This window comes from Amphibalanus amphitrite, unplaced genomic scaffold, assembly GCF_019059575.1.
Source record: "Amphibalanus amphitrite isolate SeventyFive unplaced genomic scaffold, NRLGWU_Aamphi_draft 000115F_arrow, whole genome shotgun sequence".
NCBI lineage: Eukaryota > Metazoa > Arthropoda > Thecostraca > Balanomorpha > Balanidae > Amphibalanus > Amphibalanus amphitrite.
Genome location: NW_024881610.1, coordinates 820626 through 845629, shown reverse-complemented (window position 1 = coordinate 845629; position 25004 = coordinate 820626). Strand labels below are relative to the sequence as shown.

The following is a 25004-nucleotide window of genomic DNA, read 5'->3' as shown; positions in this document are numbered from 1 at the left end:
TGACCTGAAAATCAAAGTACAAGTTTGGTACCCTCAGAGTATCTAGAACATCTGTTCACGAGTGTGTGAACCAAAAATTAACCTGATCTGACTTGTAAGACGGCGGCCAGAGCCCAAAACGTGAAGAAGCCAAAATGCTAATAGTTTTTACTTCGACCTGACCTGTGACGTCATCGGTGACCTCGAGGTCAATGAATTTAGGTTTCGCTCGACAGTTCTTCCGGGGCTATCAGACGCCGTTTGAATTTTGACGATCGGCCCAGTAATTTCGGAGTTAGGAGGGGGCTATGAATAGCCCCCCCCCCCCCCCCAGTAGGGCGTGTTATACGCAGACCCCAGTGGGGCGCGGGTTAAATAAATGTTCAGAGTCCAAGAGTCTATCCATCTTTCCTTCTACGGCCGGTTCCGTTCCAATAGATCCTACCTTGATTCTGATCATTCTGAATATTCTGAGCTGGTTCGACGTTTAAATACCAAAATAAGGTGAAGACTCAGAAGAGGATACCAAATGCCCTCAAACGGATAATTTTTTGGCTTTCGTCCCGAAACAACTTTGCCAGCATCACTTGTCTCCAGTATGTGGTCCCGCTCCGACCTCCCCGCGGTGCTGACACCGACTGAAGCGGCACAGACCCATCGCGGTCACGGCCAGTGGGCGGAGTTTAGTTGGGCCCGGCGCAACGTGATTGGCCAGCGCTCCTATCCAATCCGGTGCGGTAGCGAGCGAGCCTCTATCCGGGTGCAAAAACTGATTAACATTACGAGCCAACGACAAGTGCTCTAAATTTTGATATTTTGTTAAGAGACCATATTGATAAAAATTGGCGCTTGAGCTGAAATATCGTCTGCCAAAATTTCAAGCTAATTGGACAACAATTGAAGAAATAATCGCCGAAAAGCAGGGTCTCATGGGGTCTGAAATGCATAGTAGTAGGCACTTCGTCTAGTCTGAATTATGTCGTATTTTTTATATAAAATGTGTTTTTACCTTTAAGCGCCCGAAACATATCGGCGGTACGGGATAAAACTATTAAACCGCTCGTAGGAAGAAAAAATATTTTAAACGTCTCGCCTATCGTCTCGACATTTAAAAGATTTGTTCTACCTACTCGCGGTTTCATATATAATACATCAAATCGTCACTCCAGCAACATTTGGGCAGTCGCTAAAACCAGTAAGAAGCATTTATAAAACTACTCGATACGCAACATTTTATCTGAAAGTAGAGAGTTGAGCTTTAGGTATACACAGAAAGCTGTAACCGACTTAATAAAGTCTTCTCAATAGCTGGTTGTTGTCCATTTTGCACTTCACTATTGTGTTGAAAATCCTGAGAGCATCATAAGTAGAGGCTGATGACCATGTAATATCGGTCATTTACTGAACAGCAGACGCTGTGAATCTCTCTTCGGCAGCATGGACTGCTATCCAGTGGGCCCGATATTGGACGAGAACGAACAATGGTCATCTGCCGTATAACGAATCTTCGTCGTTGGAAGCATCAGTGCTCGGCTGGTGAGAGGGAGAGAGAGAGAGAGATAGAGAGAGAGAGAGGGGGGGGGGAAGAGAGAGAGGCTACAAAAGAAAAACCAATACATTTAGTAGGTGTATCTTTTATGCCATATATAGCCTAGCTGAATATATCTAATTTAATAATTTGTAAAGAATTCTGCTGAATAATGACCGTTAACAAGTCATAAGCATGGTCACCGTCCCCACATGATGTGGGGCACATCTTTCGTCTCCGCCCAAATTAAGTTGCCAAGTTAATGTGCCATTTGATAGCCCTCCATCTGTCAGCGTTAGTTTGTTGTCGCATCCCCCAGCCAACATGACATTTCACTTTACACGATAGCGCCGGCAGACGTTTCAATGAGCGTGAGTGACGATCAAGATCAACCGCGAGTGTCAACGAACATCGCTCATTCGAGGCACCGAGCATCATTCAAGGGACTCTGAGCGGTAAAATAAACTAAAACCTACGCTAGGCTGCGCGGTGTGACACTAAACAGTTTAGTGCAGCACAGCATGCAGCTAGTGTGTTCATTGTGAGCGACCAGCACTGTGGACTTTGCGTAGACGTTATAACATCTAATATGAGTGTTACGGTCGCTTTAGGTCATCCGAATATTTAACCAATAACTTTCGATCAATTTGTGTTGGCGAGTCGAAACGCCATCAATATGATTCAGAAAAAAATGTTAAATCGAATGATATGCAATTTAACCTCTTTCGGCAGACTTTTTGGCCTGAGCGGCCTTGGCATGACGTTTTGAACCGAGGTCAACGCCCTAAATTGTCTTTTCACAAGTAAAATGTGTAACATTCTAGGCGAAAGTTCTTCACTAAAAACTGTAGCTTTACCTAGGGGCACATGTACACTCGGGGGCAGAATGATGTTCCACCACTCCCTACCTATCGGGCTCCCATGGCTCAGCACTGGCTGCTGCCAGTGGCAGCACTGGCAGCACTGGCACTGGCAGGCAGTGCTGACCAGTGCTGAGGACAGGCAACACTGGCAGCAGCCAGTGCTGAGCCATGGGATCGCCCGATGGGTAGGGAGTGGTGGAACATCAATCTGCCCTCGAGTGTACCTATCTACTGACCTCAGAGGTCATCGGTTAACCTGAGACCTTAAAATCGAATACCAGTCGCTGTTCATCATAGCGTGGCATACACTTGCTCGTTTTTTGCAAAGCGTTTACTAAATTAGGAGCATAATGGCGTCAATGGGTTGCACTTCTTCCCTCGGCCGAGACGTGTGCCGAAAGCCGATAGATCTGGCGACGGTTTACTGTAGCAAATCACTTCGTGCCCAGACCATTTTCGCACCGTTTCTGTGTCCCCGACTAACGAACTCACGCGCAACCGCATTCAATATTATAAATGTTCGGCATCACAATAGGTTCTCTAGTCATTGATTTTAATGTCGTTTTGGTTCATTCTTATTGTGACACGTTTGTGTGAGCTCAGCGCTTCCACACAAAGGAAAAATTCAGTCGTGACTGTCTATTAAATTGTCGATAACGGCCGATGCATCAAAGGGGTCGGTGGAAAAATTAGCTTATGGTAAAACCCTTTGCGTTTTCAATTTTCATAAGCATTGGTTCGAAGAGCATCAATAAAGACGGAAGCGACGAACTCAGCCAATTTATTTCCCATGGCAAAATTGCAGATTTATGTCTTATCAGGCGAAGTAACCGCAGGTATCTAAATAGCCTGCCTATACATAATAGGCACCTATCGTGGGCGTCAGATAAATCCATGCCGTTATCAATAGTATGTCAATTGTTAAGTTCCAGTACGCATTCCAGCAATGTTACGGTAGAACAGTGGATACCTACACAGCGCCACCTACTAACCCTGCGCCGCTGACCCTCAGCGCCACACGCCGGTCCCCAGAACTACAGCTTTCTTACCTGTAAGACAGGTGGCGGGTCGGTCGCCAGCGCCGACCGTGGACGGCAGGTGTGTGAGGCGTGCCGGGCCGTGAACCCGGCGGCACGGCACCTGCGCCGACCAGTCACAGAGAGAGCGCCGACTGCCGTGTCCGCGCCGCTGCTCCATCGAGCCGGGTGGCTAGTGGTGTCGCCAGCGACAGTGAACCCTAGCGAGTGCCGCGCCCGTGTCTCAGAGTGTGTGTTTGAGGGTCAGAGTGAGCCGTACCCGCTCGGTCGCCGGTCTGACCGGTGTGTTTCCGTCGCCCTCGCTGTGTTGGGCGGCTGGTCGGTTCCGGTCCACTGCCCGTCCGCCGGCCGGTTGGTCGTGCCGCTCTGCGCGGCGGTTCAGCCGGCGAGGACGCGGCCCGGCGCGGCGGCCCGCGGCGCGACTCTCGGCGCCGGATGCCCCCCGCCCTCGGCTGACTTCCGGCCACACTTCCGGCACGCGCGATGCCGCTGTTTAACCGTCCGCGGCGGCGCGGCGACGCCGACAGCCCTGTGAACGGCCGCTCGGGCTCGGACGGCGGCAGCAGCTCGGGCGGCAGCCCCGGTCCCGGCCAGGAGCGCCGGCCCGAGTCGCCGGCGCGGCCCAAACTCGTGTTCCACTGCCAGCTGGCGCACGGCAGTCCCACCGGCATCATCTCCGGCTTCACCAATGTCAAGGAGCTCTACCAGAAGATCGCCGACTGCTACGACTTGCCTGTGTCAGAGGTGAGACGGGGCTGGCTGAGGCAGTACGAGACAGACACGGGACATACTGGGAAGGCAGAAAGGAAGGGAGGCACCTCCCGAGCAACACTAACTTGGGGTGTGCAACGGAAGGAACAGGGAGCTATGAGATCAAGCATACGTAGCATACACGCTGTATGGCAGGAGCGAATCGGAGGCTTAGACCAGGTAGTGGTAGAGAAAGTAGCGAACAGAAGCAAAGACAGAAGCAGAAAGAACAGCTGATGAGTCAGAAATGACGGACAGATGTTCTCAGCTGCTGATATGTGAAAGCGCACTAACGAATGTCAGCTTTCTAGCTCGTTGGTCATCCCTCCAGCACAGCACGAGAGACGAAACGTGTCTGGTTTCACGTGTTGGAAGCTTGAACAGAGAGCCCTCTGCAACAATGCACGTTGCACGCCGCCGTGCAAAGGGCGGTTGGGTACGGTTCAGTCATTGTTCCTAGTGTATCGTCTTTCCTGATCACATTCTGTCCGGCGGAGAACCGGGTCCGTTCTCGAATCGGCCAGATTTGTAAGGTTTCGTTTCGGCTCAGTCGCGTCCAGAGACAGAGACAGAGCCGTTCCGTTCGCGTGACATTACGAGGTCAGGTCAGGCATAAGGCCCATTATGCTCATTGGCATTATTTATTCCATGTCTATAAATTGCGTGCACTCATCAGTATATTTGGGATTAGCTCAATTGGTATAAATCCGTTAAAATAAAGACACAAGCGCTCCGAGCTAAAATCTTCATTCATTTCAATACACCGAACGCCAAAAGTCAATGAAGACTTAGACGTGTCCCTGCGACAGCAACAGCACTTTGCAGCTCGCACAGACATGGAACCAGCCGTTCGTTGCTGCAAACTGCCCTGTCACCTCGAGCGATGCAGGTCTGCACGCTGACCGAAGGGGACACCGTTAGCCCCGTTGCACGATGGGCAGGATGACAGTGCTTGAGACGGACGAGTTTTAAGTTTGGAGTTTCCCGGCTTTACCTACACGAGACATAGGAACACGGGAGTAATAGGAAAGTGAGGCATTTATCAGATGTATCATCTTCTGACATTATGATTTATGAGTAATGAATAATGACTGCATAATATTAGACATAATGTTTCATTATTCATACATGAACCAGATGTCTAACAGAACAGAGCACTGAGCCGCTTGGTTTCATTCAGAATGTTCCGTTGGTCCCGAACTAGGGACTCGCATAGTAACCACAGGTTGTTTGATAGGCACAGCACCAGTAAATTCATGCAAGTCGCAGGATAATAAATAAGGTTTTTGAGCAATTATGTAATTATCAAATGAAAAATGACCTTCCGCCACCCACCAGCGTTTTGCGAAGACATTCGCTTGTCGGCCTGTCACGCTGCCGTCCGCTTCCCGCTGGCGTTACATTATCCTCGGGAGACTCGGGCTAGGGGGCACGTTCACGAGGCTTCCTAGCCCTTGGACGGCTTCACAACTCATGTGTCTGCGTCTATAACTGTCTTACAGTGAAACTACTAGATATCATAAATATAAATGAGACTGCTGTTTTGCGTGCCGATGTACGAGCCTTCAAAACAATTAAAATGAAGATAACGGTGCTTCAAAATTATTGAATAATAATCAATTTCGTTTATGTTGGTGAAGCATAACAATATTTTTGTCAGGCTACAGTTCAGTAACGGGACAATATTCTTAACAGCAGCGCGGACAACTATCACCATTCAGCCGGGTAATATCGCCAAAAGCTGCAAATCCATCTCCCCGAAGTATGGCAGATCAAATGCATTAGACGGTCAAGGAAAAAGAAGAACTTCTAACTATACTTTGCATTCTGGCGCCTCAGTACCCTTCAGTACGTATTCGTTATACCTACACAAATAAGCATGCTGAGAAAGAGTTAGAATGTGCTTTTTTCAGATGAAATATGCCAACCGAATTAACCTGATTTCCTATCCGTTCTGCTTACGCCTGAACCGGTTTTAAGCAGATGTTGAACATTCTTATTAGCCATGTAGTTGTCGTGAATACAAGCCATCGTGGACAGCTTAGTCGCGGCATGACTTGAGCCCAGAAAGCAGTTTCACAGTACTTACCTAACTAGCGTCCTTCGTGGCCTCAGCACGGTCATTCACAGTCGTCTAATTAGATGACTCACTGGCGAGGTCCGTGAGGGGTGCGGACGTGGCTCGGTTCGATCGGCGTCCCCTTCCCCTACCCTGGGCTCATGGGGTCCGACCCCTACCTCAGGTGTGCTATCGAGTCCAGCGCTTACTCTAGCCCAGCCCTAGCTTTATGCCCGATGCCCACCCTGGATAAATATCGTATGCTCACCTTCCTTAGATCGACGTCTATACCTTAGCTCGCAAGGTCTGCCCTAGCTTCATCGTGTGTTTTCACTCCGACATCTGACCTAAACCGACATCTTCTCTGACTCCAGCGTCTTTCCTAGCCCTACACCCACCCTCAGCCCGTCATTTGCCTGACTTGGTGGCCGCCCAGCCCCTGGGTCGGCTCCGCCCCGTGATTCCGACAGGGCGGCCCGTAACCACCGGCGCCAGGTGTACCGCCCGAGCCCCGTCGGCGCCGGCCCGCCCCGTCGCTCGGACGGCGCCCCAGCTGTGACCGTTTCCCGGTGACGTCATCAGTGGGCCGCCACCTGCGGTGACGTCATCGGTGGCACGGTCCACTGGCCTGGCCTTCTGTTGTCCTTTGTGTGAGGGTGTTAGGACCTCCGGGTGAATGGCAAAGGTGAAAATCGGCCCGGTAACAGGTGCCAGAGCTGGTAATTTGTAAGTCAAATATGTAGAAACGCTTCATTGAGTGGCATCGAAGAGAAAGAGCTGGACATTCGAAAGACAATTTGATATTTTAGCACATCAAATATAACATTCTCACTTCATAGGTAACTAGGAGTGTGTTAAATACCTATTGCATCGGCTATAAAAGATAAAACTAAAGCACCTCTAGCTCAAAAGGTTCCATGAAAAAGCACTTGTATGTACAGTGTTAACATCACTGTCAAGTCGTCTTTGGCAAAGATCATTCCTCACCGCTGGCCAGCATTAAGTTTAATTCGTCCCGATAATCCCCTGACCGGAAAAAGATCATCGGCCTGCTCGTCCGGCACTCGGAGAACTCGTCCTTTTTCCCACAGATAACCATCGTCGGTATCTTTCATCCTCTGATTTGATGCCGCCGCTCCGTAGGATATTTCTTTTTTTCCTCAACCAGCGCAATGGACAGTCTGAATTCAAATGCCTATACATACTCCGACCGTCTGAAGGTTCCTGTGTAGTTATGCATAAAAAATGTCCGCACTTCCACACATCGCCAGCAAATGAGACCGCACGGCGCACACGGCTCGTTCCAGCCGGTATAACGTTTCAGGAAATATGAGAATACCAGGAAACTGATCAGTAGCCCATAGACGCAATTCCGCGGAGGAAACCAGCCCGTGGAGGCCATGATGCGGACGTGCATGGTGTAGGCCAGTGTAGGCACATTGAAGGCCGTCCTGAAAAAAAAAAATGGCAGGCTCGATCATTATACAATTAACCGTTATGGGGTATGTGAATTCCGCATCGGCATTAGTCCTAATCCCAGAAAACATCACGATCCTAGCTTTTCGCAGGTGCGAGAACGCTCGAGCTCGGAGGTTTCCTGGTAGGTAATTGTTCGTTATCCACTCTGATACTTCATAGTATGTATAATAGTGGGTACTGGGTATGTGCCTTGTTCGAGTCTGAAACGTGTTGGAGGCGACAGCTTTCCGACGTTTTGACCTGAGCGAATGCGACGACGTCGACGTCAAACTGTAAACGTGACCGTCGAAGCGACATATTCTTTATTTTTCATACAAATATCCACTGAATGGTGAGTTATCGGCCTACAAGCGCAATAAAGTACTTTAACCCTCGCCGGCACAGGCCATTTTGCGTCCTTCGACGGCACAAGGGGGGGGGGTTGGTTGGTACGACCCCCCCCCCCTCGCGTTTGGCCCCTGATCGAGCTAGAGCTTCGCGGAAAAAACGAGCGTGTTGCCCGTCACGAGAGAAAGCCGATGATACCCAATTTTAAGGTCCTAGGTCATCGGGTGACCTTCCAGGTCAGGTCAATGACCCGAAAACCAGGAAAATCGGGACCTGTTAGAAAGTCGTAAAGTGTGGCTGCTATGTGGTTTTCCGGGGTGCTGATCACGAATATCGTGTTAGTTTTGATCAGAGATGATGTCTTTAAGCATTTAGACCAGGTCGGGTCAGGTCAGGTCAGGTCAACCGGTAGGGGTTGTGACGGGTATTCGTAATACGTGTCAACCGCCTCTAACAGCTTCGTAGCATGTTACGAAGGCACCAAAACTACTTCGTAAATGTTCAAATGGTTGCTTAATTCGAATTCAGCTCCAAAAACTAGCCTAGAAACATGTAAAACTCGAAAAAGTGAACCGAGGTCACCCGAGGTCACCAAAGGTCAATGACCTGACCTGACCTTCAGGTGAACTTGACACCCACCCTAATGTATGGGAGCAACATCAAATCACATGTTTGAACGTTTGAAACCACGAAAAGCTTGCAAACGCGTGGCTAATGGGAGCCGACATACGCGGAATCGCGATTCCGGCCAAACATGGTCTCGGAAAAGAGGTCACAGGTCAAGGGTCATTTGGGTCAGGGTCATGAAATTTTAAGGGTAGGTGTAGAATTGATCAATGCGAGGGTACTGAAAGTTTCGTCGCGATCGGCCGCTTTTTACGCGAGTTATTCGCGAAAAACCTTAGGGGGGGCTTGCATCAACCCCCCCCCCCCTGTGCCGGCGAGGGTTAACAGGGTGAGAAAGTTCTAAACAATTTCGCTTCTGTCATTCAGCTACAGGAAGAAAAGATATCTACAAGAGCCAGTGTGAGACGGCATAGGACATAGACACTGACACGGATGCCGCGCGCCGTACAAAGAATCGGTCTTTTCGTTCTTTCACTTGCGTACGCTTGATGGACGCGACCGTGAAACAGCTTCAACCCAAGGCCACTCTACTATATAATGGCGAATATCTGATGAAGTTGGAAGTTGGAACAATTATCCGAGATAGCCTCACGGACGCCCTATCGAGACGAGAAAATGGCTCCTAAACAGAGAATGTAGATATTACGTTATCACACTTATCACTTTGTCTCTGCATTCGGCCTTGGGCTGAATAAAGCCAAGTCATGCAGCTTACGACTGTATAAGGTAATTAGGATTTGAACTTTTCTCAAATAAGAATAATAATTATCAAAACATTATCACGTTAGTACCTGCGAATGGAAAAAAGTTCCTGACTTTTGACCTGTGAGTAGGTATGAAGGTTCACGACTTTCGCCTATAAATTACAGTCACTTCTAAGTTCGAACTTTCTTCAATTACATCTAATTAACAATCTAAAAACTCATCTCGGGCATTCAAGCGCCGGCAGACTTTCGCCCCAGTGCAGCTGTTGTGCAGAGAAAACGACTGCCGACGCCGAGTACTGCCTGACTATACAGCGGCCTCTCCGGCCCTGGGTGCGTCCCGCCGTCTCGGTCTGTTGCACTGGAGATGAGCGGGTTAGAGCCGTTCGACACGTGGTGTCTGTGCCCTCGTTCACCGGTAACTGGGGAATAGCGGGGTCTCTGGTGCAGTGTGAGGTGGAGGTGTACAGGCGCACGGTCACGGTCCGTGCAGTCCGCGTGCAGCAGCACAGAGAGGGCATCTAATTAACAGAGAGGGCATCTACTGGTATACCGTATATCTACATATGCACTGGGCGCTGAGCAGTGAGCACTGAGCACTGAGCAGGGACTCTCAGATGGAGCTCTGAGTGGGGAGCGACAAGTAAGTGAGCTGATTCCGTGTCAGAGGAACGGAACTGGTACTTGTAAGTACCAATTTTAGTGTATCCCTTCACGGTGTGCCTCATGTGCCATCAGCACACAATGCCGCATCTTCTCTACCTCTGTCGCAATATCGCTGATACAATCATCCTGTCAACAATACCTCCGTGCTTACCCACTGCGCCCTGACCCTCTCACGCGCTCACTCACCCCGCACGCACACGAGGCACGCGCATCCGCCGTGGGTTCGAGGGAGCAGCTGCGCGGCGGTAACCGCCCGCCACGCTCGCTGGTCGGTAGGCATACGCACCGCCCCGCCGCCCCCGACTTTCACTGGGGTGGCCCAGTTGTGTGGCACCTGGGACGCACCGGCCAATATTCCACGCTCGGTGAGCTAGTTAGCCCGGCTCGCCGGGGAATCACGCTAGTATCGTGACCCGGTGCGGTCTGGGGACGGGTGTAGCGTGGCCGGCACGGCCAGCTGGGTCCCGGCAGACGCGACTTTCTCTCAGTGGATTCGGAGGGATTTGTGTGTTGTGGCCAGATGGCTATCACCCTCACGATTCCGGAATCCGAGGCGGATCGTGAGAGACCGCCAGCTTTGCTGGGGATTGTTTGGTTGGAGGCAGTTGGCTAGTTCCGATGTGCAGGCATAAATCATTCCGAGTAGTTATCCCCGGAAACAGTGATACAAATTAAATGTTTAATCTCTCATTTAATCTAATCTCACACTAATGACTGTCACTATTTGGTGATAACATGGCTGCGTTGCTCGATATCTTCACTCAGGCACACTCACATGCTCCGAGTCCCTCCAAGAGATCCATCAAAGTTCAAATACCTCTGCAGGTCTGCAGCGGAAAGCCACTTCATGCACGGTTTTTCACGGGCTGGTTGGCTGCCATGCACGTCAGGTTTAGTGATCGCATGCTGCCGCTGCACGGTTCGCGTTAATTGAGTGTGTACTCTGTCCAGTCACCGTCCCGACCGGCCGCAGCGGACTTGTCTGCATCAGACAGGGTTGTGGCTCAGGTAGCTCACTATATGAGATCACCTTGTGTTCATTTTGAGCCCATCCTGAGCTCATGTTGAGCTCACAATAAGCTCATTTCTGAATGATACTGTTTGGGCGTAACGTAGCTCTCGCATGACTTTCCAAGTTCCAAGATCGTTGATGTCCCACGGTGACCTCAAGCTACGCTGGCTCGCATTTAACTCAACTCATGTTGAACTCACGATTAGCTCGCGCTGGGCTCACAGCGAACTCACGCCGACGGCCGAGCTCACAGTGGACTCACGCTGCATTAATCCATGGATCATCTATGAACGTTCGGTTTTATCCAGCTCTGTGGTTATACCCCCGCTGGGTCACTTCTCAACTCAAATCCGCCGAGATCAGGGCTGGGTGGCCCTGTCCGCCGCGTGTGCCGTCTAGTTAGCGGAGGTCTGTGGCGGCCGTTTGTGGTTTGATGCCAGCCAGTAACCATCACCTACCAGCCAGGGTGCTAGCTGATCTCAGCAGTACATAAGGTTGAGTGGTTAAGCGCCCGCTCGGCGCTCTCACTATATGTATTTAGCCAAATGATATTGTCGACGGACACGGTCAGTTAAAAAAACAGGAATGAACCTTTCCCATACAGAAGGTACCCTTTTTGCATCACCGTGAAGCGTTTGATTTTATATCTTGCATTTATTTCTAGAATAGGTACCTACTCATTATGCGGTGCCTATTAATGTAATTATGATAATGGAACTCATTATTGTTATGCCATTATGACCTCTTAGCGATCGTCACCAGAAACCTCGGGAATGCATTCGATGATGTCTCGCGGGACATTTAAATTTAGGTAACTGTTAAGTCTACAGCACTATACATAGCTCACAGGATCTCTCAGCTCTCATGTGTCCCGGTGGCGCGGGTCACTGCCCGCACCTCGGTGGGTCACGACGCCCTCGCTCAGCTCCGTTACCCCCACCCCTTCCCTCCCCGGCACGGTTCAGCACGTCAGGCTGTCTGTTTTTCTGGTGGCCAGTTTTTGTACTGTTTGTGTGCCGCCGTTCCTCCATAACGGAATGTTCGGCCCAAACACACCGTAGAACTCGTATGTTGGAGTCCGAGATGTGTGTACGGACCCGATGTGGCCCACCCAAGTAGGTTCTCAAGCATTAAACGAACCAGCTGTTACTTCGGGATAAAGGTACTTGAAGCATGTGTCAATGTCAATTTTTATCGTTCATTTTGTCTTCAAGATTGGAGGTTATGACACAAAAACTGGAACGATAAACATAAAACTTTTCACTATGCATTTTTGTTACGAACGTGTCACAATTTTGACGATTGTCAACTCGCTTCTCCAGCCCATGACCCCGCATCCTGAACTATCCGTACGACCCACGTTCTACCAACCACTGGTAACGTAACTGGTGACCAAATCGGTCCGTTCCGGCTCGCCGCGCCGTGCTGGGGCGTAGCCGTTTCAGGGGCGTAGTCGGCCTATGTGGCGGCACGGCGCCATGGCAGCTCCAGTGTCGGAATACGTCCCACGCCACACGGGTGCACGGCACATGGCGGGGAGGTGCGAGTCAGACGGGTACTGAACCGGGCCGCTGACAGGCTGTGATCGGGGGAGGGGTGATTGGAGGAGGAAATTGGGGGGGGGGGTGACAGCTGAGCACCGCAGGCAACGGATGCTCCGTAAAATGCTGGTATTCGGTGGTCGGCGCATATAAAGTTAAATTATCTATAGCTCCATTTAATCTGAAAATACCACTTAACACGTAGACTTATGGGTACATATTGCCGTTCCCCGAGGCTACTTAACAACCACTTTTGATGAATAGAACTACCCCGAATATGATTTATTATGTCGTACGGTGAAACGGAAATGGCAATCTTCTCGTATCCGTTTGAAACGAATATCACATACCAATCTATGGCTCATGCTTCTCGGGCGGCACAATGGCATCTCGCTGCAATGCCATTCACCAGCACGAAACTCCAGCTTCACTACATCACCGTGAGACTCAATTTTGACCACATGACCGCGCGTGTGCACCGCGCCACAGGGCAGTGGGCGGTGCACGGCACGAGGCGCTAACACCGGACTGACGGGGCATGGGAAATCGGCGGTGAAGCGAGCAGCTATAAGACGCCGTTGTGGTAAACGAGACTCATCCATATGCGGTGGGGCATTCTTTACTACTTAGCCCGTGGATCATAGTTCGTGAGTCTTCTGCTCGGCGAGCGTTTAAACGTGTCCCGTTCTGTGTCTTTCAGGTACTATTCTGCACATTGAACACGCACAAGCTGGACATGGCCAAACTTCTCGGAGGGCAGATCGGCCTGGAGGATTTCATATTCGCACATAGAAAAGGCAAGTCTTGAAACGATCTAGAGCGGATCATAACGGGCCAGTAGTCTGTGCTTAGGGTTAACGGTGGGCTTTAGCCTTCAGCGTCAAGATAGCACGTCAGGAAATCCGTGCATTTCATGCCATTAAATCTTCCATCGGAAGACGGGTGACCCTTTGCTTTGTCGCAAGAGGAGGTAAAATTTGAAGCAGTCGGCGTTGTAGTGTGGCGCGGCGCCACAAAGGAAAAGTAGAAACAAGGGAAAGGCTAAAGCACATGCTTATAGTGCACGACATTTTGCTATGCAAAGCTTGTTTTGGTATAGCACCAATGCATTCAACGGGACTTCAGTCTTTGTGAGTCACATATACTTTATAAACACAAACAAGTAGACCCAATATGAAAACGTTCATAGTCGAGCCATGTGACTGCAAGTCAATCGTCACTGCCGGTATTTGTATAACGACTTAGTTCTGTGTTGGACATTACATTATGAAAGCATCTCCCTGACATCAGCGCCCTATGTAACATCGGTTTGGTGTCACCAGGTCAGGCCAAGGAGATTGAGATTGTGAAGACGGAGCAGGCGCTGGGTCTGACGATCACCGACAACGGCGCTGGCTACGCCTTCATCAAGCGCATCAAGGAGGGCAGCGTCATCTCACGGATACCGCACGTTCAGGTACTGCAGGGGAAGCATCTGACGTGTCAGATAGCCGTACCACGGCTACGAGTACAGTCGGGGTGCTGACATATGTCGACAGGATAGAGCCGCCACAGGTGTGGTGTCTGTCCTCGATCTGTACTTACAGCTGCGGGCTATCAACTTAACAGGCGTTTTTGTCTCTTCTGTCACATGGCTGAGTACTAGGTTTGAGCATGTAACTAGGGAGCCTATACCTACGTCACATGACTCTAAAGGCAACAAACCGAGTATTTCTTCTATCCGACGTAACAATAAACTTGACAATAATAACCCAAGTTTATTGCACAATGCTAATGTACAATGAAGCCGTCATTATTGCCATTATTATCGTCATTCTACAGCTGTCATGGATTCGTTACAAATAACAATATACATAGGACAAGTTTGAATCCCGTTCGTGCAGCTTTGAAATATAACCGTAGCCCGATAGCGTGACAAAGGTTTGGTCAAATGCAAAACAATACCATGCATGATGCAAACCTTGTTTAGCCGTCACCAAAACTTCCTCAGTAAATTCGGCCTTGGTCGTTTTTTTTTTAAGTACCTATGTGCAGCGTGCATGGCGACGTACTCAGTGAAAGCCGTCATGATTTAAGTTTGGTGTAAATTGTTTGCGCAGTCGCGTTGGTTTCTTACTATTTTGTCGTTTCAGGCAAAAAACATTTGTTATCGAATAAGATAAACTGAAAATACGGAAGATCATTCACTCTCAAATTGACCAGCCTTTTTTCGACAAATGAACGACGATGGACCCACGGCCCACGGCCGCCATTGCGTAGGTAGCATCATTTACAGCACGTTCTTTGTCTCCAGGTGGGCGACCACATTGAGAAGATCAACGGCGTCAGTCTGGTGGGCAGCCGGCACTACGAGGTAGCCAAGATGCTCAAGGAGATCCCCGTGGACCAGGCGTTCGTGCTGCGGGTCGTGGAGCCGCTCAAGGCCGGGTTCGGTGAGTCAGTCAATTGTGGGTAGCAATTAGTGCACTAATGAATACCGTGCATTCTAGGATGGAACGCTATCGGGTTATAGTAGGTACAATCAGGTGTTCAATAGGTTAAGCCATATATCAAAATATTGTTTTTGAGCTCGCTGCTTTGTTGACTATCTAGAGCTCACGTAACTGCTAGACTTGAATCACTGGCTGAACAAAGAAATGCGTCCATATGAGTCACAGCTCTGCCACGCAATTAGCCTCGCTTTTAATGTCATACGGAATCCAGCCACGTGTGCACTGTGCGTGCACTGTGCAATGCAACGGACTGACAGGGATTAGAGAGAAATCATGGAAGCCGCAGTGTGTCGAATGCCTCCAAGTCCAGCCCATGCACGTCCGCTTCGAGTGAAACCGATAAACACTCCGCACCTTTTTATGCATGCTATTACGCCAAAAACGAAATACTCCATACCGTGCGACATTGCGTACCACTTATTTAAGCCTCAAATACATCGCTGAGTACGAGCCCATGCTGGGTTCCTGATCCTCACCGTAGAAACACGTTCTGTTCCAGCCAACATCGGACCGCGCACGGACCCACGGGCGGGGAAGAAGGCCGGCTACGGGTCCGGCAAGGCCACCCTCCGATTGCGGGCCAACGGTCAAGCGCGCGTCGAGGAGGCGGTGAGTGGTGACTCTGGTCACCGAGGGTCGTGGGGGGGGGGGGTGAGTAAATGGGATGAGGAGCGAGGGAAAGAGGGCTCAGATGGGTTAGAAAAGGGGTTAATACATGAATGGAGCGCTGATGACCAGACCGCGATATAATGAGCGAAGGAGAGGTGAACCATGGAAAACCTGTCCTGGAAAGTGCTAATTTGTATTATGTATACATAGATGTGAGCTACTTTTCATAGATGTTCATGGAAAACATGTTTACGTCTCAAGTGGCTGCGGATCACCTGCCTTACACGAACCTCAGCCGCTCAAACAACGATTACCTCAAAACCAATAAACTCGAGCAAATACGCTAACCTTCACACACATGAAAACTTCTCTGTCGATTAGCCCAACACCCAATGACTAACATTTCTGCCCTTGTCAACAGCCCTGTGGGATGGTGGAGGCGGCTACCAACAAGATCAACACACTCCTGGAGAGCTTCCTCGGCATCAACGACTCGGAGCTCGGTAAGCGTCCGTCTGTCTCGAGTGCGCTGTTGACCTCAGAGTGCCGCCCTGTGTCACCAGCACGGACCCAGATAAACAAACCGACACCGCGCCCGAGCGTACAATAACGGCGACATTTGTGCGTTTTTGCGCCGATAGTGGATATCGCAGGCATATCTGAGGTTCCGTTTGTGGCGGCCCTCGTCCAATATCGTGCGGCACGTGTTGGTTCGATTCGATAGCGACAAGACTGCGGCCGTGCCTCGCTTCAGATTGACCTAAATATAGGAGTTGGAATGGAAGGAATCCGATAGTAAATATCCAATGTCGCTAAATAGTACACGACGCCATTAAAAAAAAAAAAAAAAATGGCAGCTGCTATGATTTGTATCTATGAGTCGTGACTTTTTAGCACTGAGCTGCCAAAGCCTTCGACTCACACGCTACGTTCACTACCACCCGTACACGTATCACTGTCCCATTGACCGATGATACATTCTTACTCTTCAAATCTGCTCGTCCATTTCAACTCCTTCAGTACGTTCAGCCACTGACCACTCTTCTCCCCTTCCAGCGACTCAGATCTGGGAGCTGGGCGAGAACAAGGAGAACACGATGGATTTTGCCGAGGCCATCGACAGCTCGGACCTGGAGGCGTTTGGCTTCACCGACGACTTTGTCATCGAGCTGTGGGGCGCCATCACAGACGTCAAGGCCGGCAGGGTCAAATGACCACCGAGGCGCCCTGTGGAGTGACGTGAGGACGTCAGGTGACCCGGGCTGACCTCGGGCGAGCGTCAGGTGGCCTCCGAGTGGAGTGTGGCTGTTTGTGAGTGGTCCATGAGGACTTGGTGTCTCGGTTAGGACGTGGTCGCTGTTCGAGACGGGACTCCAGAACAGAGGCACCTCTAAAGGCAACATTGCGTGCTTCAATTTATGACACGCTGGCGCGATGCTTCGATTGGAAGGCCATCTAGTAGAACTGTGAAGCATTTCAATCGCAGTGCAGTTAGATAAGAAATGCAGGTGCCTCTACACAACGGAGACACAACTGAGCCAACGGAGTCCAGGCACGCCAGGAGTGACAGTGCGATAGACATGACAACTTCAACTGACCAGAATCCATGTCACCGGCAGAGGAAAACACAGCGATTGCGAGTGTTACGTTCCGAGACCCCAACAAGTCTCTGCCGCTCCGAAACGTGAATCATTCACTGATGACTCACCGTGCACATACTTTGGCACGAACATATGTGAGCGGTGTGTGAATGTCCACACCTGTACATCCACGTGCGGGGCAGATCTAAACGTCCACTGAATGCGGTCGGATGCGGCAGAATGAGACAAAAAGTATGTTAGTGTGTGATGGATTGGTGAAGAATCGGGAGACTTGTCTCGTGTGCCGGGGGTTGACATTCCACTGGAAGGAGGTGGCCGTGAGCTGGGTGAGAGTCGCCACATTCCACTGTGGAATATTTGTAGCGGGGATCCCGACATTCCATTGTGGAATGGCGTGGGCTCGAGTGTGGGGCGAGGACTGGCATTCCACTGTGGAATTAGATGGATGTGTGTGGGGGCGGGAACTGTGACATTCCACTGTGGAATTAGATGGACGTGTGTGGGGGGCGGGAACTGTGACATTCCACTGTGGAATGGGGTGTACAGACTGGTGATGAACGATGGGCACTTTTGTAGCTAGACCCGGTGTGACCACGACCACATCGTACCTATATGCCAGAAATACATCCGACCACATAAACTGACGCTTTGTGATAAGACGAGAGCTGCAAACTGTCCTTGTCTCTATGAAACTCAACGCATAATCTTCTCTACTCCACTCCACTCTACGAATAACTCTACGAAATCCCACCTTGTAACGAACGTCACTCTTACTTCTTAGGCATCTTTATTTGAAAAATACTTTCAAAAAGCAAACCCTAAGCACAACCAGTGGCACCCATTCCCAAAATAGAGACACTTCCAGCATTGCCTGTGCACCGCATGTGACCCAATCATGTTCTACCTCACATCATAATTCACCGACACTGAAATAGTTATAGTTATAGCTATAGTGTAGATAAACACATTTTCCCAGTCATACTCTCAGGCCAATGGCAACTGGGAACTATTCAATGCCGTGTCTTAATTCATTGCACGCAAGCACCAACTCTATCAAATCGTTGGATTAGTGTAAAGCATTCGGCCGATATTCAATTCACAAGATTCATCGTCCACTTTCATCACGCAGCACCCGGCAAAACGTTACAGCCACAAGGCGTTGACATGGTTCAGCAGACGTCAACTGGCGAGGAGCCAGTATACACTCACGGAGAAGCGGGCCGTGATGCTCCCTGTCTCATGACCTCTCGTTCAGTGCCGCCATCTGCAGCACAGGTGCCATCAGGCTCAGCGAGTCGCCGCAAAACTTCTGCAGGTAGCTCACCTGAAAAGGAAAATGGGATTTGCTGTAAATATCACAAATAAGCACCAATGAGATTACACTACTCCAAACGGTTTCGTGTATTGTGCAAAATAAGCACAAAAAGTTACATATGTGAGTGCTACACTGGCACTCGAGCCTGGCAGAAATATGCCATTGAGCCATTCATTGAATCACCACTTCAATATTTGTAAGACATCGTCCCCTTACACAAATGTTCCACATCAAGCGACTTAATCTCTTCATCAATTCATACCACTGAAAGTATTACTCCAATAACTCCAACAGCTCCCATCCCCAGTCCCCCAGTCTCACCTCCAAGTAAATATCGGTGGTGGCCGCCGCGGCCCGCTCGTCGGGCTGTCCGCTGAGGGTCTCGGCGAACCGTGCGGCCAGCGCCCCGGTCTGGGCAGCCACCAGGGCTGCCAGGGCGGCCAGGTGTCTGCCGGCCGCCGCCTGGTCCCCTCCGGGCTCCACCAGCCGCAGCTCTGCCAGCTTGTGCAGGAACTCGGCCAGCCCGGCGCCCACCTCGGCGGCAGCGCGGACGGCGCGGGTCAGCACCTCGCGCGGCGCCGCCGGATCAGAGGGACCGGACGAGAGCCACTGGCAGGCAGACGACTGAGCCTGGAGGCGGGGGTGGGACGGTCACAGAGGGGTCATGTGGGCCACAGGGAGGTCGAAGGGTGACCAAATATCAGAGCGATAAACCGGTTGTGGTGCCACAGCCGCAGGACTGGTACGCTTGATGCTGGTTACTGACTAGCTAATGGGATCTCAACAAGAGTTATAACACGAACAATCACGAAATGGCGAAAGTGACCTTGATGGGCACACCGAGACTAGTGAGAAGACCAGAGACTAGACGAGACTAGAGAGAGGAGTTACTTTACCCGTCCCGTACTCACAATGATGAGCCGCATAGGTTTGATGGGCACACCGAGCCGGAAGATGTATAGGAGTTGTATTACCCATCCCGTACTCACAATGATGAGCCGCGTGGGTTTGATGGGCATACCGAGCCGGGAGGATATATAGGAGTTATTTTACCCGTCCCATACTCACAATGATGAGCCGTGTGGGTTTGATGGGCACACCGAGACGGGAGGATATATAGGAGTTATTTTACCCGTCCCGTACTCACAATGATGAGCTGTGTGGGTTTGATGGGCACACCGAGCCGGGAGGCTATATAGGAGTTACTTTACCCGTCCCGTACTCACAATGATGAGCTGTGTGGGTTTGATGGGCACACCGAGACGGGAGATATATAGGAGTTATTTTACCCGCCCCTTACTCACAATGATGAGCCGCGTGGGTTTAATGGGCAAACCGAGCCGGGAGGATATATAGGAGTTATTTTACCCGTCCCGTACTCACAATGATGAGCCGTGTGGGCTTGATGGGCACACCAAGCCGGGAGGATATATAGGAGTTACTTTACCCGTACCGTACTCACAATGATGAGCCGTGTGGGCTTGATGGGCACACCGAGCCGGGAGGATATATAGGAGTTATTTTACCCGTCCCGTACTCACAATGATGAGCCGTGTGGGTTTGATGGGCACACCGAGCCGGGAGGATATATAGGAGTTATTTTACCCGTCCCGTACTCACAATGATGAGCCGTGTGGGCTTGATGGGCACACCGAGCCGGGAGAATATATAGGAGTTATTTTACCCGCCCCGTACTCACAATGATGAGCCGCGTGGGTTTGATGGGCACACCGAGCCGGGAGGATATATAGGAGTTATTTTACCCGTCCCATACTCACAATGATGAGCCGTGTGGGTTTGATGGGCACACCGAGACGGGAGATATATAGGAGTTATTTTACCCGTACCGTACTCACAATGATGAGCCGTGTGGGCTTGATGGGCACACCGAGCCGGGAGAATATATAGGAGTTATTTTACCCGCCCCGTACTCACAATGATGAGCCGCGTGGGTTTGATGGGCACACCGAGCCGGGAGGATATATAGGAGTTATTTTACCCGTCCCATACTCACAATGATGAGCCGTGTGGGTTTGATGGGCACACCGAGCCGGGAGGATATATAGGAGTTATTTTACCCGTCCCGTACTCACAATGATGAGCCGTGTGGGCTTGATGGGCACACCGAGCCGGGAGAATATATAGGAGTTATTTTACCCGCCCCGTACTCACAATGATGAGCCGCGTGGGTTTGATGGGCACACCGAGCCGGGAGGATATATAGGAGTTATTTTACCCGTCCCATACTCACAATGATGAGCCGTGTGGGTTTGACGGACACGCCGAGCCGGGCGACCAGTGAGGAGAGCTCGCTGTCAAAGTCGCCGACCTCAACCTCCTCCAGCTCGTCCGAGTTGCACAGGTCCTGTCGGGGGCAGCGGTCAGTGTCAGTCGCAGCAGGTAGAGCGTCATGGAGGTGACACCTAGAAGCTATCGTAACAGTCGTAAGTCTAGTCTTCTACGTTTTCTGGCTTTTTTTTGGCTCCTAGTAACCTACCTAACGACACCTTCCGACATCTGCTGAATCTCTCCGACCTGGAATAGCCTCTGTCAAACCCTACCACCTCAACCGACCTCCAACGACGACCAAAAACATCTGCTCAACCTTTACACTGACCTCTACCAACCCTTCTAGACCTCTACTAAACTGTGCCAATCCATTCCGACCTACCACACCCCTACCGACCTCTATGGTGTCCAGGATGACACCGACGCCCTCGTCCACCCTGGCTTTGGCCGCGTTGACCCGGGACCGGCAGCGGGTGGAGAGCATCTCCAGCGCCTCCAGATGGACGGTTCCTGCACAGGATGAAGGGGAGGAGTGGCCATGGTGAGAGGGTGTATAAAGGCTGAGAGGTTCCGGCTAAAACGAGTTAGAAGAATTGTGACAATGCAGTGAATAAGAATGGTGAGGGCTGGCGTTTGCGAGCAGAAACGGCCCATGACGCTTGACATTTGTCACGCCAGATCTGCCGTAACAAAGCTATCGATCGAAGTTGCATTGACATCAAAATCATTACTAACAGTCAGCAATCAGCATTATATTAAAAATAAAGACTCGATGTTGCTCCCTGAATTCAACATTAATTAATAAGCAAACTGCATAAAAAAATAATTAAGAGAGAAAAATAACAACACCCCGCTGAATTCCAGGCCCAGCGCGGTCCACCCTCTCACTAAGTTCAGCCGTACCGTCGCACTGGTCGAACATGTGTGTGAAGGTGACCGGCTGGGCGGCGGCAGCCCGGTCCCCGGCGGCGGAGGAGGACGGCACGGCGTCCCCTCGCCGCTCGCGGGCCTCCCGCAGCGCCTGGAAACGGGGGACGGTAACAGCGCACAGCAGAGGAACTGACAGCTAGGGTCACAGGCACATCGCGATAGGTAGATGTGACGAGCAGTGGACAGTGACTGAGACAGGTAACTCTAACGAGGTTCAACAAATCCAACATCGGCGTGGGTAAAAATAAGCCCACCAACAATCCATTGCTCTTCAAAACCCGAAACAGTGATGGACTCTGTCTGTGCCAGTGAGGACCGAGGGTATTTAAGTAACCACATCTGCAAGTGATGGTTCCTGTAAACCCACCTGCGCCAGTGAGGGTTTTTGGCCGCTCAGCTGGGTGATGGTGTCGTGAATGCCCAGCTGGTCGTCCTGCAGCACGTGCATCGTCTTCTTGCCGATGGCCTCCAGCGTGTCCAGGCCCGTGTTGACCACCAGGGAGGAGGTCTGGCCGAGGACACGCGACACGCCGCCGAACCACGAGCCCAGGCCCAAACCGGAGTCGGCCAGACCGCCGTCCGGCGCCGGCGTCTCAGCTGAAAGGGATACGGAGATAATTGTTAGCGAGGCGTCAGCGCGATTCGATGTATTGCATTAAATGTTCATAAAGCTATTCACGATAAACGAGGCCAACATTTAGCTTGTGTCATAAATGGACAAAAAGCAGGCAAAACGGACATTCATCCACCAGCATTCATATGTTACGTAAATAACCTACCGGCCTGCGCCGCCTGCTGTTCCCGATGTTGTTGCTCCTCCTCCTGCTGCTGCTGCCGCTTCTGCCGTCCCTCTCGGGTAATGCGCGCCAGGTCCTCGGGCTCGGGCGCTCCGAAGCCGGTCTCCACCGTCTCCAGCACCGTCTTGGTGACGCCGGCAGCTGAGGAGAGCAGCGACGTGCCCCAGGCCTCCCAGCCGCCCCAGCCGTCCTGTCGGGGACAGGGAGAGGCATTTGCCGTCAGAGGTGGGATAGATACACTGTGCAACGACCAGAAACAATGACTGAAACTGGCGGGATTAACATCTCAAAGACAACAGTGATTTCACCTATTGGAACTATCGACAGCACAAAATGTTAAGTTCGACCACCACAGAACCATCGTAAAAAAACTGTGCTCTGTCACGAATGTCTGGACACGGTTCCACTGGTAAATAGTACCTGTTCCTCCTGTTGAGTGGAGGCGGCTGCGGCCGGTGCCGACGGTGAGGTCTCAGCACATCTGACTCCCGTCGTCGACCTCGGGTCACCACTCTCCTTGGCTGGAGCCGGAGCGTCATCGTTAGTCGGCTCCGGCTGCGGCGCGGCCACCTTGGCACCGAGCTTCTTGGCACCCAGTTTAAGCGGTCCGCGGCGCTCCCGACGCTCGGGGCGGCGCCGCTCCGACGGGGGCGCCGCAGACTCCGGTACCGGCTCCGAGGGCGCCGCCGGCTCCGACGGGGGCGGCGAGGACTCCTGCTGGGATGCTGACTGATTCTCTGGTGTAGCAGTGACTGACTGGGACTCAGCTGCCATATCAGGTGTTCCCTTGGGAGTGGTTTCCTCTGGTACAGACTGTACTGTTGCAGTGTCTGTACCCTTAGGTGTTATTGTTTTGTTGGTTTCTTCACTGGCACCTGGATCATCAGGCAGAATGATATCATCATCAAAGTCTCCCCAGCCATCAGAAACATCTGGGACAGAGGCATCACTCTGAGTTACAGCAGTAGTGGCATGCTGCTCTTGCACATCATTGGACTTAGGTGCAGATGCAACTGGTGCCTTACTGACAGGAGTTGCCTCTTTGTCTGACAGTTGCTCTTTGACAGCTGAATCTGTCTCAGTACTGCTTGTTAGTGTCTCAGCTGTTGCAGCTTTGGAAGTTTTAGTTGTGGGCACTGGAACAGTTGTGTCCAGTGGTTCAGAGGCAGCTGCATCACATTTTACAGCAGCACTCTTACCACTGTCTGGATGGGAGGGAAGAGCAGAGGTTACAGCAGACAATGAAAATGAGGCATCAGAACTGTGTTCTGACTTTGATGCAGCCTTCTTGTTGTCATCATGTTTACTAACATCAGCTTCAGAGGGCTTGTCAGGCTTGCTCTTAACTTCAGCTTCTTTGACACTGGTGCTAACCTCCTTAGCCATAGTCTCTTCTTTACCTGCACTCTTTAAGTGAGGCCCTTTATCATCATCATCATCTTCATCACTGGATAGTGTTATGTCACTGGACTCATGGTCTCCAGCAGCAGCTTTGTCTCCCTCCTCAGGCTCAGAGTCACTTGAGAGGGTGATGTCACTTGATTCATTTCCAGCATCAGCCTTGGCTTCCCCCTCATCAGCACTCAGAAAACTGTCTGAATCCTCAGAGTCTGACATTTTCAAATGACTGAAAAAGAACACATAAGTCATGAGCCATGAGAATATAGCCACTTGATAGAATGGATTATTTGGATATGCACTCTGCAGCATTTTTTTTTCATTGACTTACTTGTTCCCAACCCACCCCCATCTTCAGCATCAGAAATAAAGCAAAGTAGGGTTACATAAATTAAGGTAGGCATCATATTCTGTGCATCAGCTTGAAGACAAAGGTGAACTTATAGCAAGCTGTTCCAAATGACCAGACAGGGAGGCATAAAATTAAAATATTAAAAAAGGTACCTGCAGAGACGGCATGCAAGGCATCCCTCACTTCACTTTAGGAAAACCTGAAAAGGATTTATACCATTCCATGCATGGGTCTCAGTGCAAACTGTGACATATGAGTCAATAATAATGTTCATGAAAATTGTTGAAGGCTGCAATATTCTCACGGAATTTGAATAATTAACAGCTGTTTCAGTTCAGAAAAAATCAAAATGGACAAAAGCAAATAAAACAAAAAAAGTCCTACATTGGCTACATTTGAGCAAATATATTCTATCTTGATCTACACTCAATACATACTGTGCTAGCGAGTTCTTGCAATGCAAAGCAACACTTCCCAGCGCAATATAGGCAAATAAAATGTATCTTTAGGTAGATCTGTTGATACGTCTACACGCGAGTGTAGTGTAAATACAAACACAAAAACACCAAAAACAAGCTTCATTTCAAGGCTACCAAATTAAAGTATTCTCGTGGCAATATGGTAGCATTTTAGTAGGCATTTCTGACGT

At 50.6% G+C, this 25004-nt stretch overlaps 2 protein-coding genes across 3 annotated transcripts; one reads left to right on the top strand and one right to left on the bottom strand.

Moving 5' to 3' along the window:
- The first annotated feature begins 3435 nt into the window (after nt 1–3435).
- Nucleotides 3436–17914, top strand: LOC122381198 (PDZ domain-containing protein GIPC3-like). The gene is made up of 7 exons (XM_043365094.1): nt 3436–4151; nt 13273–13369; nt 13895–14028; nt 14866–15004; nt 15564–15673; nt 16095–16176; nt 16730–17914. Exons 1-7 carry the CDS (start codon nt 3891–3893, stop codon nt 16885–16887), a joined length of 981 nt encoding a protein of 326 aa, XP_043221029.1. The 5' UTR covers nt 3436–3890; the 3' UTR covers nt 16888–17914.
- A 130-nt stretch (nt 17915–18044) lies between these two features.
- LOC122381197 (protein FAM114A2-like) lies at nt 18045–24927 on the bottom strand. 2 transcript variants are annotated; one of them, XM_043365093.1, is made up of 9 exons: nt 24793–24927; nt 23026–24232; nt 22588–22795; nt 22176–22405; nt 21782–21899; nt 21276–21388; nt 20841–20954; nt 18911–19219; nt 18045–18598 (listed from the first exon to the last, which is right to left on the bottom strand). In XM_043365093.1, exons 2-9 carry the CDS (start codon nt 24220–24222, stop codon nt 18512–18514), a joined length of 2376 nt encoding a protein of 791 aa, XP_043221028.1. In that variant the 5' UTR covers nt 24223–24232; nt 24793–24927; the 3' UTR covers nt 18045–18511. The 2 variants fall into 2 exon arrangements, with proteins under 2 accessions (XP_043221028.1, XP_043221027.1); XM_043365092.1 differs by having other exon boundaries at nt 18911–18966; nt 20859–20954; nt 24793–24911.
- Between the last annotated feature and the right edge of the window lie 77 nt (nt 24928–25004).